The 14,949-nt window shown below is 40.5% G+C and overlaps 1 protein-coding gene across 1 annotated transcript; it reads left to right on the top strand.

The window, feature by feature from the left end:
• Positions 1-4,406: 4,406 nt before the first annotated feature.
• On the top strand, positions 4,407-7,818 carry kctd12.1 (potassium channel tetramerisation domain containing 12.1). The gene has a single exon (XM_061724637.1). The coding sequence runs from the start codon at positions 4,440-4,442 to the stop codon at positions 5,376-5,378; it is 939 nt and encodes a 312-aa protein (XP_061580621.1). The 5' UTR covers positions 4,407-4,439; the 3' UTR covers positions 5,379-7,818.
• The last annotated feature ends 7,131 nt before the right edge of the window (positions 7,819-14,949 follow it).

Here is a 14,949-nt window from a genome sequence, read left to right as displayed (position 1 = left end):
GGCCATGCAGGAGCAAAAATATTTCGTGAATAAAGTCAAAATTTCACCTTTTTTCTCAACATTTCAACTTTATTCACGAAATTTTGACTTTTTTCTCGACATTTCGACTTTTTTCTCGAAATTGTACTTCAACATTAATCTCGACTTTTCTATATTTTACTCGACATTTTGACTTTTTTCTCAACATTTCGACTTTTTTCTCAAAATTGTAGTTCATCATTAATCTCAACTTTCTCAACTCAATTTCGACTTTTTTCTTGCACTTGAAGTGCATAATGAAAAAAAAATCTCCCTCCTCTAAAATATTATTTTTATTTTTCTCCTGCCTGACCCTAATACTCTTCTGTAGGCAGTAGAGTACAGCAGGTTCATCTCATTCTTAAAATGGCAACAATTACGTTTCTATACGGTCAAAATGTACAAAGACCGGGTCAAATACAGTATTACAAAAGTAATCTGTAACAATTCGTGCAGTGAATCAAACAAATTTGACAATTCTACGTCACAATGCCTGCATTCAGGGCTTATCCATAACTTTGCGCGATTTTCAAAAAGTATTTAATTTAAGAGTACTCTTAAATAACAAATAAAAGGAAATAAAATGATGAGAAAAGAGGTCAAATAATAAAAAGCACAAGTTGTTAAAAAATAAGGGCAGTAGAGTACGGCAAGTAAGTATTTAATTTACGCTTCAGTAAACAACCCTCCCACCTGTTGTGTTGTGGAGGTGATTGTTGTAAAAGACTCTGTTAATCGATGGTTTCTCTACAGACGGTCAGATGTCTTTCCCTGAACGTGATTCCTCCCATTTGAATCGATTCCTCCTGCTGACAGTGAAACGGCTGTGAAACAACGAGTCCACAGGCCGATCGACGATCGATCCACAGGCCGATCGATGCACATCAGAGCTGGACTGGTTCTCTTCATAGAACTGGATCGTTTATCTTCAACGATGACGTCATTCAGAACAACTCGGTCCATGTTGGTCCCGGTCGTTCACACTTAAGGACCAATCTTTCCTCTGTCCGGCACTAGAACATAAGAGAAATTAACAAAGGGAAAAAACAGAAAAGTCTGAGTGTGGTGACTCCACCGTAGCATCGACGGGTGTACCGATAAAGCTGGTTAGAGGCATCCCAAATCACTGACGTAGAATTGTCAAATTGGTCTCATTCACTGCACGAATCGGCACAGATTACTTTTTACTTACTTACTTACTTACTTACTTACTTACTTACTTACTTACTTACTTACTTACTTACTTACTTACTTACTTACTTACTTACTTACTGTATTTGACCCGGTCTTTGTACGTTTTGACCGTATAGAAACGTAATTCTTGCCATTGTAAGAATTAGATGAACCTGCTGGATCTACTGCCCTTACTTTTTAACAACTTGTGCTTTTTATTATTTTACCTCTTTTTTATCATTTTATTTCATTTTATTTGTTATTTACTGTTTAATTGTGTCTTGCCACTTTTAATGTTTTTTTTTAAATGTATTTATCTTTTTTTTTATTTATTTACGTACAGTACAAACAGCGACAAAAGATGACATCAGTTGCAATGATATGTATCTAGGTGTGTGTGTGTAAATAATATGATGAAAGTAGATAGATAAATTAAGAATATTAATTCTAGAATAAATAAGTAAACAAATAAATAATTATCATATAGAGATGTGTAGCATGATATAATATATATATAGCATAATAATATAGTAATATCCTCATAAAACATAATAATTTTTATAATATTATAACATATAACAAAATTATATCACCATACTATAATATATAACAATATAATCATGCCGCTTTTAATGTTGATGTAAAGCACTTTGAATTACCTTGTGTTGAATTGTGCTCTACAAATAAACTTGCCTTGCCTTGTCTGCCATCTGAACCACGTCAGGAAGTGATGACACGGCCAAAGGAAACACTTCCATGAAGATCCTAGACGCTGGTCAGAATTATGATGATGGCATACATCTTTAGGAAGTTTCCTGTTTCACCCTTTAAAGCACAAATGATACTCAAATCTGGCTTAATTTGTTGAAATTCATGTTTTATTTTTAACCGCATGGCCATTTATTAGATCAAATATTTAGACTTGACTCTGAAAAGCGACAGGTATTTTCATATATATCTTTATTGGGTTATCAAGACACAATACAAATTCAATTAGTAAAGGTACATTTCACCCATTTTCCCCCTTTTAGAAAGAGAACAATTAGAGGAAGTATCCAGAAATGCTTGAATAATAACAAACTGTGTGTTGTGCCTGGAGTTCAAGTACCACGTCATCAAACCAAAGGCAAATACTGGCCTCTTTCCAAAACCTGACAAGTTTAATAGTTTAATTGTTTAATTAGGATCCCCATTAGCTACAGCACCACTGCAGCTATTCTTCCTGGGGTCCGCCAACATTTTAAAATAATACAGTACAAAAACACAACATAATAAAAGCAAACCAAAAGATTTCCACTAGATAAAGAGAATATCAAGTTAAAAATACTCTGCAAAAAAAGCAGAGACATTCCACAAAATGAAGACGGCGAAATAAGAACAAAACACAAAACAAAAACACTGCTAAGTTAAGAATTCATCTGAGGTCGTCAAAAAAGTCTGAAAAGCAGTCCACAATTTTATTTCATTTGTAGTCTAGAACTTCACAACTGATCTAATACAGAAAAAAAGAAAGAAAAAATACATTCAACAACAGTCATAACCAACTATGTTTCAGTTTCCAGCAGGTCAGACAATCAGTCTCAGCTGCTCGTTTAAGTGATCTGTTTCAATGTTCTATAATTGTTACTTATACTGATTCAAAAGATGTTGCTTAACTAATAATTTAAATGTTCTTATGCTGTTTGTTTGTGTGATGTGTTTGGGAAATGACTTCCACTCATACATGGCCCTGTACACAACAGTCCTTTTACCAGCATTAGAATTCACATTTGGCAGCAGAATATCCTCCAGATGCATGTCTGGTGATATACAGTATGTATACACGTGACGGGTATTTTGACTGAATACAGATTTCTTTCAAGTTTTGTTTCCAAAAAAGCCCTTTGAGTCTGGTGTGTGTGTGAGTGCGTGCATGTCGACTGCATTTCCCTCATAGTTGCAATGGGTGTCACTCTTTCCATATTTTTGACCAATCCTTCAAAGACGCAGTTAAAGGTCGCAGCTTGTGTTGAACCAGATAACACACTATCTAATGTGGGTGAAGCTGGAAGCCGACTTGGATGACTCCCTCTCCCAGGGGCCTCCAAAAATGTTTCCTAGGGGGGGCCATATGGGGCCACTTAAATTGTTGGAGTGGACATCAAAACTAAAAGCCATCATTATAGGACTTTATGATACTGTTGTGGTATACAGGCTCAGAAATACTTTTTTTTTTTTTTTTTTTTAACTCTCTAACTTGTCCCAAATATATTATTGCTTAATACCATGTTGGTAAAAACCTAAGGCATATATATATATGCATTTTTAATATATCATATATTTATTTTATTAATAATAAATATATATATATATATATATATATATGTATATATATATATATATATATATATATATATATATATATATATATATATAAAATTTATTTTAAAAAAAATTATTTTTTCGTATATATATATATATATATATATATATATATATATATATATATATATATATATATATATATATATATATATATATATATATATATATATATATATATATATATATATATATATATATATAATTTTTATGGGCTCAGAAATACTTAAAGAAACGCCTATGATATGCATTTGGAATGCATTTGCAAATGATTTGGGATGAAACGCATTTTGCCCAAATGATTTGGGATGAAACGCATAACTGACGACAGAATCTATATGGCAGCTATTTTATTTTAGTTTACTTTGTTGTTTTTTAATTTACGTTCTTTGTAAATTGATTTCTTGGGAAAAAGGGGCAGATTAAATAAGATTCTTCTTCTTTCTGCTCCCTTTCATTCAGAATTTAGGAACATTTGTGTTTATATTAAATTGTTTGTTGTTGTATTTCATCAATGAATGAAACAAAGAATAATGAAATAAATAATGAAATAAATAAATAAATAAATGTGACCGGCAAGTGTTTTTTTTTTTTTAATTGAGGCAAGCAAATTTGTAGGGGGGGCGGTGGCCACCCCTGTCCCCCTCCCCCCCCTGGTGGCGCCACTGCCCTCTCCTCTCTCCATCTTCCCCTAGACCTCCCTCCATCCCTCCATCCCTCCATCCCTCCATCCCTCCCCTTTCCGAGGCGGCGGGCTCATTGGTTAAATGTTAATGTTGCAGCCCCCCCAGTGCGCGCCGGGGCTTCATAAACGCGCCGCTGCGTCTTTGCGCTCCAGACTCTCCGGTTCCTCCAGAGCGCACCGCCCCGGTCCCCGGAACCAGAAGATGGCACTGGCCGACACCGCGCGCCCCGGGTCCGGCTGCGGGTCCGGGTCCGACCCGGTCTGCCCCTTCCCGGAGATCATCGAGCTGAACGTGGGCGGCCAGGTGTACGTGACCCGGCACAAGACCCTGGTGGCGGTGCCGGACTCCCTGCTGTGGACCATGTTCAGCAGGAACTCCCCCAAAGAGCTGGCCAAGGACGGCAAGGGCCGCTTCTTCCTGGACCGGGACGGGTTCCTGTTCCGCTACGTCCTCGACTACCTGCGGGACCTGAACCTGGTGCTGCCGGACTACTTCCCGGAGCGGAGCCGGCTGCGGCGGGAGGCGGATTTCTTCCAGCTGCGGGATCTGGCCAAAAGGCTGATCAGCAGCCCACGGGTGAGCAAGGAGGAGGATGGAGTCCTCCTCGGCGAGGAGACCGGCCAGGGAGACGCGGACACCGTGCGTAATGACGCATCGGAGCAGCAGTGCTGCTCCGATGCGTCATTACGCACGGTGTCCGCCGGTGGCACCGATGCGCAATTACGCACGGTGTCCGGCTCCGGCTCCAGCGCGCCGCGCTCCCCGTCCCTGGACTCCAGGAGGTCCGGATACATCACCGTGGGGTACCGGGGCTCCTACACCATCGGCAGGGACACCCAGACCGACGCCAAGTTCCGGCGGGTGGCGCGCATCACCGTGTGCGGGAAGACTTCCCTGGCCAAGGAGGTGTTCGGGGACACGCTGAACGAGAGCCGGGACCCGGACCGGCCCCCGGAGCGGTACACGTCCCGGTACTACCTGAAGTACAACTTCCTGGAGCAGGCGTTCGACAAGCTGACGGAGGCCGGGTTCCACATGGCGGCGTGCAGCTCCACCGGCACCTGCGCCTACACCAGCAACGACCCCAACGAGGACAAGATCTGGACCAGCTACACCGAGTACGTCTTCTGCAGGGACTGAGACCTGCTGGTGTGAATATTAGGGGTGTAACATACAATAATCTCACGATACGGTACGACACACGATATTGAGGTCACAATAACGATACGATATTATAGGAGTATTTTTTAACAACCTTTTTTTTTTCTGTAATTCAAGTTTTTAGTATTTTTTCATTATTGCAACACACAAAACGAACATCAAACACCACAGACATCATGGAGGTCAAAAATAGCAAAAAAAAATAAAAAAATTATATTAATAGAAGAAATAAAAAATAAAAAAAAAGTAAATTTGAAAAATCTAAAAATAAATTAACTAAAATTAAGACAGGCAGGTAAGTAAGTCCAATTAACACATCTGTCTACCAAAAGTATTCAATTTTTCTTTTACCATATCATTTTCACAGTTTAATCTTCTCAGCATCTTCTCACACGCCACTGTCTCCATCATCTGTGTTTTCCACATACTCGGTGTGGGGGCTTGTGGTTCACAAACACCTCAGAATAGTCCGTGCACATGTTATTAGGCCAGTTTTTAATATTCTAAAACAATATTTGTCCAACAGAGGTACCACTGTTCTGTCTCCAAGGAGACATAGTCTTGGCGATCTGGGAAGTTCACAATTTAATGATTTACTCATACATTCTATAACTTTTTTTTTAACAACCTTGAATGAGGAACATATGACTGGAAAAAATAGTCTTTTTTTTGAAAGACACAAAATACAAGACAATGTTGTGCGTTTGCCGTATTGTTACAGTTTGTAATGCTTTATAACTGTTTAAGTTTTAAAGAGAAAGCCAGGACAACCATTTTCCACAAACTGATTATGAATTATTATGAATCTTCAGTTTCATACAAGTACAAATATTTTGCCACAAACTGAATAGTTTCTCTCATGTATGATTTGACTTTTTTTCTTTTCCAGAAATTTAACAACTAAAATTAAAAATAAATAGATATAAGTAAATGAATAAACTATGAAAAGTCCCAAACTCCAAATGCAACATGACTGTTATTTATCTTCTGCCAGAGCTCAGAGCTTCACCTGCTCCAGCCTGAGGCTGTAAGGTGAACCCCGGTATCGTTTCATCCTCACACCTTTGGGGACGACACAATCTTTACATCATAAAAAAGATTGATTCATGTTCACCTTAGAAGTAAAAGTTCGGAGCAAAAACCCTGCAAGAGTCCCGTGATCGGGACCACAAAACGGTACTAGTTTCTTCTGAGCGTAGTCAGATTTTGGTCCGCGGGTCGAGGCGCGGTCGTCACGTGATCCCGCTGCACCAATAGGATGTTACTAGTAAACACAATATATTCATATTAATAACCCAATATCGCGCTATAGTTTGTCACCTCCACGACACGTATCGTGACGTTTTTGTATCGCGAAATTCCGTGGCACGATATATTGTTACACCCCTAAAATATACACACCGCAGTTCGGGGGGAGGAATATCTCAAGAGAGGAAAAGCTCCACTTGCTGAGATGAACGGGGACGTTTGTGATGATGGACAAGATGAAATAAGGATTTAGACACAAAAAAGTACGGAAGTGTATTGCATTCACTTGAGAGAAAAAAAATCTGCTCTGTTTTTTCTGAATTAACGAGATAATTATCTCAGAATTCTGAGAAAAGTTTTAATGAAAAAAAATCTGCTCTGTTTTTCTGAATTAACCAGATTCCTCACAACTTGCAAGAAACTGTCATTCACTTGAGAGCTGGATTTCATGGAAGCAAACATGTTCCTGTCCAGTTTAATCCAGTTTTATTCTGCTTTTGGTTTGAAACATTGTCTTTAAGTTTTATAGATGGTATTGTTATTAGTTTGTCGACTTTGCGCAGGCACCTCAGGACTTTTGCGATTGTTCAGACGGAAAGCGTTTTTTTTTTCATTAAAACTTTTCACGGAATTCTGAGATAATTAACTTGTTAATTCAGAAAAACAGAGCAAATTTTTTTCATTAAAACTTTTCTCAGCATTCTGAGATAATTATCTCGTTAATTCAGAAAAACAGCAGTTTTTTTTGTATTAAAATTTTTCTCGGAATTCTGAGATAATTAACTCGTTAATTCAGAAAAACAGAACAGATTTTTTTTTTCTCAAGTGAATGCAATACGCTTCCGTAGAAAAGCCCCCAAAACAGACTCTACACTCAAACCCGACAGGACCTGGAGCAGCTTCTGAGGTTGGAGGTTGAAAGTTCATCAACTAAACCTGAAGATTTCCATCTCAAAGAAGTGCATGTCCCGGTCAGATCTGGACCTGGAGCTTCACAAACACTTAGAAACCAGACTCATCCAGACTTTTAGAACTTGTGTGACCAAGTTTTGTAATCTCTTCTCTCTAAGATCTTCTAGTTCTGTCGCAGCAACGATTGTAACGATGTAAGTGGAGTCATGTTGTATTTATTATAAACTGTTCAGACTAAATAAAATCTTCTACTCTTTCATTCTCAGGTCTTTGCCGGTTATATTCCTGCACAATGTGTAAAAAATAGAAGTTGTCTCCTTCCAACCTTTTAAACCCAGTTGGGAACCGAAGAGTCGGTCTCAGAGAAAACCTCCCGGATGGTTCTGAAGCTGCATCAGAGCTGCATATACAGTAACTTCTTATTGGCCACGGTTACATGATGTTTTTTAATTCAGAATTAATTATTCAGAATTAAATAATTGCGAATTAAACTATTTTCCTTCGAGTTTACATGGAAATAGTAATTCCGAATTGAGGTTTACATGGAAAACACGTTTGATCGGCTTTATCCAGTTCCTCTTAGGCCATCTTTCCACATAGCCGGGTATTTACAAAAACGGATATTTCCCCCTCTACGTTTTGAAAAATACCCTCGTTTACACAAACCCGCATAAATAGCTGTGAAGGTGCTATGAGCAGCCAGACCTACAGGGGGCAGTGTAACGAGAAGATAAAGTCATGCTAGCCAATCAGAATCCTGGAAAAAAACGTCAACAAATGACACGTGTGAAGCCTGAATAATATGGTTCCGCGTTAAATCGACGGCGTAGCCTACGTACGGTGCGTGTAGCCGCGTACCCTACGCCGTAGGCTCTGCGTTGGTGTAACGCGGAACCATAAATCAGCCTGGACTGCAGTTACTTCCAAGATGAACCAGAGTCTTTGGTTTGGAGTGACAGAGAAGTGGAGTTACTTTTAAATGTGACTTTAGAATATAAAACAGGTAAAATACAAAAAAATATTGACGGTGGCCAAACAAATTATAAACACAGGTCGCACACATGATGTTGGTGACGTTTCTGTCTCATAATGTGACGTTCTGAAGCCTAAATGTCCGTTTCCCTCCGTTTACAAGCAAACGTGAAGACGGAGTTTTTGTAAATCTCCACTTTGTTTTCAGAAATTATCGTTTTTGGAGACTTTGAGCTTCGTTTTCGTGTAAACGAACGGCCAAAACGCAGGGGCCTTAAGGTCTGGGGGTTTGGAAGGTTCTGATTGGATAGGGGGGCGGACGTCTTTACGTATTTACGTCTACCGGAATAAAACAAACTTACTCGATTGGCAACAAGCGTCATGGAGACAGACGGGCGAGGGAACGAGCAGAAAGAAAGACCGGAATTAATTTAAAGAGGAATGAGTGTTTACATGATCGAGGAATTATTCTATTCGGATTTAAAATCGGAATAAACCAGCCACTTACTTCGGAATTAAGTTGAATTCGGAATGGCCATTTTCATTCGGAATTAGGTGTTTACATTGTAGACTCATCTTAAATCGGAATTCATTTTAATTCTGAATTAAAGAGGAATTAAATTTCCCATGTAAACGCACTGATTGTGCTCATTACTGCCTATAAAACCCTGACTCTGAACTTTATCCGGCTTTGTCACATTTATCAACTCCTATTTTAAGCTTTTCTTTACCGTGTTATTGACTACTTTTACATGCAGTCAAAATTTGGGTTACGGTCAATATTCCGGTTACTGAAACATTGGGAATAATCTGTTTCCATGTGTGAGCAAATAGGGTTATCCCTGTTTACATGGTGATTAATCATTTAGGATATCTGGATCAAACCAGCGACACACGGAGAACGTGATGACGCAATTACCGTCATTTCCGCTTCTTCTTCCTGTATCCAAATCCAAAACAATAACAGCAGCACAGAGGATAATCCACAGCCCAGTAGAAGTCATTTTGTTTCTCGGTCCTGTAGTTCGCTTTTTTCAGCGTCTTCCAGCGGAGCTTGATCTGGTCTGGCGTTCATACAAATCCTGCTTCGCTCACCTTCTTGTAAATCTTCTATCCCGGTACTTTCTACCGTCTACAAATGCAGAAATGTTCATATCCTTCATTACATTTATGAAGTGATTAGTCTCCTCCTGGTCTCGCGTTTCTCCGTGTTTATAAGAACTTCCTGGACTCAAAAGAACAAGATTCCTTGCAAAAAGAACATGCAGAAAACAGATTCCAGTTCCTTTTAACCGGAATTTGCTCATATTCCGGTTTTTAAAAATCCCCTTTGAGGGTTATTGGTGTTTACATGGCGGTGCGCAACCGGGTTATGCTAATATTCGTTAGTTAGTTAGTTAGAAAAGGGTTATTGATGCATGGAAACGTAGTCATTGAATCACACGAGCAGGAACCCTCTGAACTCCCGGCGTGTAAACGCTGCAGCAGCATCATCTCACCAAACCGTCTCGTCTCAGCTGCATGTTGCATGGATGTTGCATGGATGCAAATAGTGCGGCTGTGATGATAATGATGTCATTATCATTTCAAGTGTAAATAATGAAAGGGTCCGGCTGCACACATGTGGGGAGGAGGGTAAGAGGGGGGGTCAGACCCTGCATGAATGAATGAATGGAGAGTTGATGGCTGGTCAGTAGCAAACCAGCCTGAGGTTATGAGTTCCTCTCTGGGTCCTATGGCGCTTTTCCACCAGCATCTACTCGTCTCCTCCACTCGGTTTGGTTCTTTCCCACTAGGGGTCTAACGTGACGAGTAGATACTTTTCTGTAACTATTCTGCCGAGGTTCTAAGCGGCTGAGTCGGGCTGTGATGTCATCACACTCCAGGCCACCGATTGGTCGGGGGGTTGGAGCCAGACGTCTGAGTCAGGATGTGACATCAGAGAAAGAGACTCTGACGGAGATTCTTGTTCATTTGATTCCAGCAGCAACGGCAGCAGAAGTCTGTTTGGTGATCCAATTCTGAGGTGCAGATGTTCATAAACCTGGTGCTGAGGAGAGAATTAAAAAGATCTAGACGGAGATAAGAAACGACCAGATCCACCAGGAGCTCTGTCACTTCATAGCTGCTCAGATACCAACGCACTTTTCAGCAGCAGAGACAAACTTACAAAAAAAAACAAAAGCGTCGCCGCTTGAAGCTTCTCTCACTCTCATTTTTTAACTTGATATCAAACACAAGCCACAGACCCAGCAGCACATCTATCATCTCCTCCAGGTTCTACATCTTTAGTGTTGTTGTCTTGTTCATTTAGATACACAATCAAATACGTCAGAGCAGCTTCGCTCCAACCTCCTACTTCTGCTCCAGGTGATGGATTGTAGTGAAAAGAAACCAGGCCGAGCTGAGATGAATAGAGCCAAGTAGGTGCTGGTGGAAAAGCGCCATAATAGATCCAAAGCCCCGGCTGGATTTAAAGTTCCCGAGGGTCTGCAGACTCCCAGAGGGATGTCCCCGGGCTGGCACCAGAAACTGGTTATTAAAGGTTCAGCTGTTCTTCAATGATCGCTGTAGAAGCGTCACAGCAGGAACAGCACATGATGAACCAAGTCCCTTCATTTTTCTGGCTCCTTCAGGTTGAACAACGGTGTTAATGTTGATCTTGCCACTCCTGAGGGGTATTCCAGGAAGCAGGTTTAGTGAAAATCCTGAGTTTGTTAAGCCTGAGATGAGGGAAATCCAGAGTTTTCAGTTCCAGAAAGCGAGTTAACTCAAAGTCTGAGTCAGTTACTATGGCAACTGAGCCTGTGAACCTAACCTGCTCGGTAGCAGGTTTACTCCAATAAAGCCTGAGTTTCTCTCTGTCTCCTCCCTCAGTGGCGTCAATTCAGCCAATGGGGTAAGCGGCAGAGAGAGCAGAAAAAGCGTATCTGACAAACGCAACGTATTTTATTCACTATGTCAGAGAAACAATATCACAGGGACATCCCAGTTTAACTTCAAACAGTTAAAGTCCAAATGCAAAAAGGAGAGGGAGTAAGAAAAAAGTCAAATATTTCCCTTAAACAGATTTATAAGAGGGTAGGGTGATTTGATATCTTACCTTAAAATGAACTTGCATAATTAATCCATCAGTGGCTAACAGCCTCGTTAATATCTTCTGCTGCTGGGGCAACATTGGACCATCACTTGCCTTCTTTATTTCTTTTTTAAAATTGCGTGGTTGTCTGCTTCCTTTTCATTTTTGTAAGTTAGTAACACTGCAGAGCTAAAAACGAGATTGATAGCGATTGTTAGCGGGGGGGGGGGGGGGGGGATAATACCAAGTGAAATCCATCAGGTTTTTCTGATATGCATTTGTAGTTATTTTATATGTATTAAGTAATAGAATAAATCAATACAAATAGACACAGAGTAATTCCATAAATGCATAAAAGAAAATAAAAAAAGACATTTTCCCCTGAAGCCGGAGGTGTGGTGGCTGCCTCTGATCTAAATGACAATAAAATGTCATTCAATACCATTCCACCACTGCTTTCATCTGTAATATTATAAGACAGTGTGCTTTCTCAATCCTGTTCCTCATGGGCCGGTGTCCTGCATGTTTTAGATGCTACCCTGCTTCAGCACACCGTGATACAAGTACCTGTGTCATCAACAGAGTTGTGCAGACCTTGGTGACAAGCTAATGAGGACCTTTAATTAGAATCAGGTGTGTTGGTGCAGGGAAACATCTAAAACATGCAGGACAGGGGCCCACGAGGACCAGGATTGAGAAGCACTTAAATGTTAAATGAATACTGCATTCAAACTTACACATTGACTGCAGCAACTTTCTCCCACGCCATTTCTCTCCTCGTGTTTCGTGTTTTTTTTCTGAAATATGCTCTCATACTCGCCATACGCACGTATTAACACTTCTAACTCCAGTGGTGAAGTATGTGGATCTTCATTAGATGCAAACTAATGTTTCCTCAAAGGGATTTTGTAAATTGAAATGTTAAATAAAGTTTTAAAAAGAAAAAAGAAAAAGTATGTCGCTCTTTTGTTGTCGCCGGTTGCCATGGTGAATCCTTGTATCAGGGCTCTACTGATGATGGCTTTTTAACTCGAGCTTAACAAACTCAGAGTTGATTGAACTAACTCAAATCCGCTGTTCTGGAACCGAAAACTCCGACTTTCCTATCTCAGGTTAAGTCAACTCAGAGTTCAGGTTTAAACTCTGAATTTGTTGAACCTGCTTTCTGGAATACCCCTCTGGATTATGATGTCGTTTACATGAATGTTTCTGCTCACTCCCTACATCTACTCGATGCTGCAGATCCCGGATCTCAGAGACTAACTGGCCGTAAACAGGTGCCTGATAGCAGAACGCCCGCCCTCCAAATCTACATTTAGATACTCTAGGAACTACGAGTAAACCTGCACTCTGGGAGCGGAGAGCTCTGCCAGGAACATAAGGCACTATCAAATCTTGTAAATAATGTGGAGCTAGGCCGTTTTGAGCTTTATATGCAAGTATCCATCCATCCAATCCATCCATCCAATCCATCCATCCATCCATCCATCCATCCATCCATTACTCATCATTTCTTTCTTTCTTTCTTTCTTTCTTTCTTTCTTTCTTTCTTTCTTTCTTTCTTTCTTTCTTTCTTTCTTTCTTTCTTTCTTTCTTTCTTTCTTTCTTTCTTTCTTTCTTTCTTTCTTCCTTCCTTCCTTCCTTCCTTCCTTCCTTCCTTCCTTCCTTCCTAAGCCTGGTAAAGGACCAGGGTCCAGAGCTGCAGTAACTGGATCAGAACCTGCAGAACCGAGTATTTACCGAGGTTTATCTTCCCGTCCATCACGGTGTTAATGTAGAGAGACAGGTGACCCCCCCCCTCTCATCCTCACGTCTAATCCAGAGTTACTAATTAATCTAACGAGCGTGTGCTGATGAGCAGCAGGTAGGAGGAGGAGGACACACAAGCTCCAGCTGCTCCGGAGGTTTTATGGTTGGACAAACACAAACGTTCATGTTCAGCAGGATCAGCGTTCTGCTCTAAATAAATAAGTCGTATAATCGAGGAGACGGACGTCCTGGAACATTGTTGAGCCGCATTTTTTAATAACGGTGCATTTTGTAATAAACGTCCAAAATGTAATAACTTTTTCATTTCATTTTGTAATAAAGCCGCATTTTGTAATAAACTGCCCCATTTTGTAATACATTTTGTTATTGCATTTTGAGAAGATTATTATAAAATGCACTTGTAACTTTTTTATTTTCTAGGAAATGTAATAACATGGTGCATTATGTAATAACAGTATTGTTGTTTGTTTAACAATGAATTTATACAAGAGTGACTTTTGTTGTTTTTTATGCATATTCACTTAAGAGCTATGTAGCCCAATAAATCTATGTATAAAACTCCAAATATAACTTTAGTTGCCTGAAGTTTGGAATTATATAGGCCAATAACAAACAAATAAACTATGCTTTAGAATTGTTATTACATAATGCACCATGTTGTTACATTTTCTAGAGAATTAAAAAGTTGCAAGTGCATTTTGTAATAATCTAATGCGGCAAAATCTATTACAAAATGCGTTGGGGTAGTTTATTACGGAATGCGGCAGTTTATCTTTTCTAAAAATATTTTTATCCCAGTTTTTTTCCCATTTTTACCACCCCGTGCTCCTACCTACTGACAGTCCTGGGCATTGCCATCCTCTACCAACCCCGGGAGGGCCCTGCACTGAGCTCAGGTCTCCTCCTTATCCTGAGGAGTGAGCAGGCCGCATCTTTTCACCAGACAGGGTGTGGTTTCTCCGGCCGAACGTAGCGCGTGGAAGGATCACGTTATTCCGGCCGGATCCTCCCCACCCCATCTGGCGCCCCGGTTGGCCAGAGGGGGCATGTATAGCCCAGGACTGTGTGCATGTTTTTGTGAGGATAGCTCACATTAGCTACCCAGGGGAACACGGGGAGAACATGCAAACTCCACACAGAAAGATCCTTTCGCCAACCCCACCCATGGTGTGGGCACTGAAGTCATGGGGGAACTAACACGCACTTCAGCACCCACAGCGTCCCCGGCGGGAATCAAACCCAGGACCTTCTTGCTGTGAGACCGCTGCACTACCTGCTGCGCCACCGTGCCCCCGAATGCGGCAGTTTATTACAAAATGCGGCTTTATTACAAAATGAAATGACAAAGTTATTACATTTTGGACGTTTATTACAAAATGCACCGTTATTACAAAATGCGGCTCAACAAACCTGGACCGGATGATAGAAGACGTATCAGACAGTGAAAACATTAGATCACACTTCTGTTAAAATGACACTGAATTTGAACAAAGCTGGAGCTGAAGGTTTATCTTCTACTTCCTACCAAACTCTGGAGGGAACAAACCCCCCCCCCCCCCACCCGACCAG

Source organism: Cololabis saira, chromosome 6 (assembly GCF_033807715.1).
Source record: "Cololabis saira isolate AMF1-May2022 chromosome 6, fColSai1.1, whole genome shotgun sequence".
Classification (NCBI taxonomy): domain Eukaryota; kingdom Metazoa; phylum Chordata; class Actinopteri; order Beloniformes; family Belonidae; genus Cololabis; species Cololabis saira.
Note: the sequence above shows the minus strand (reverse complement) of the source record. Positions and strands in the feature narration are given on the sequence as shown.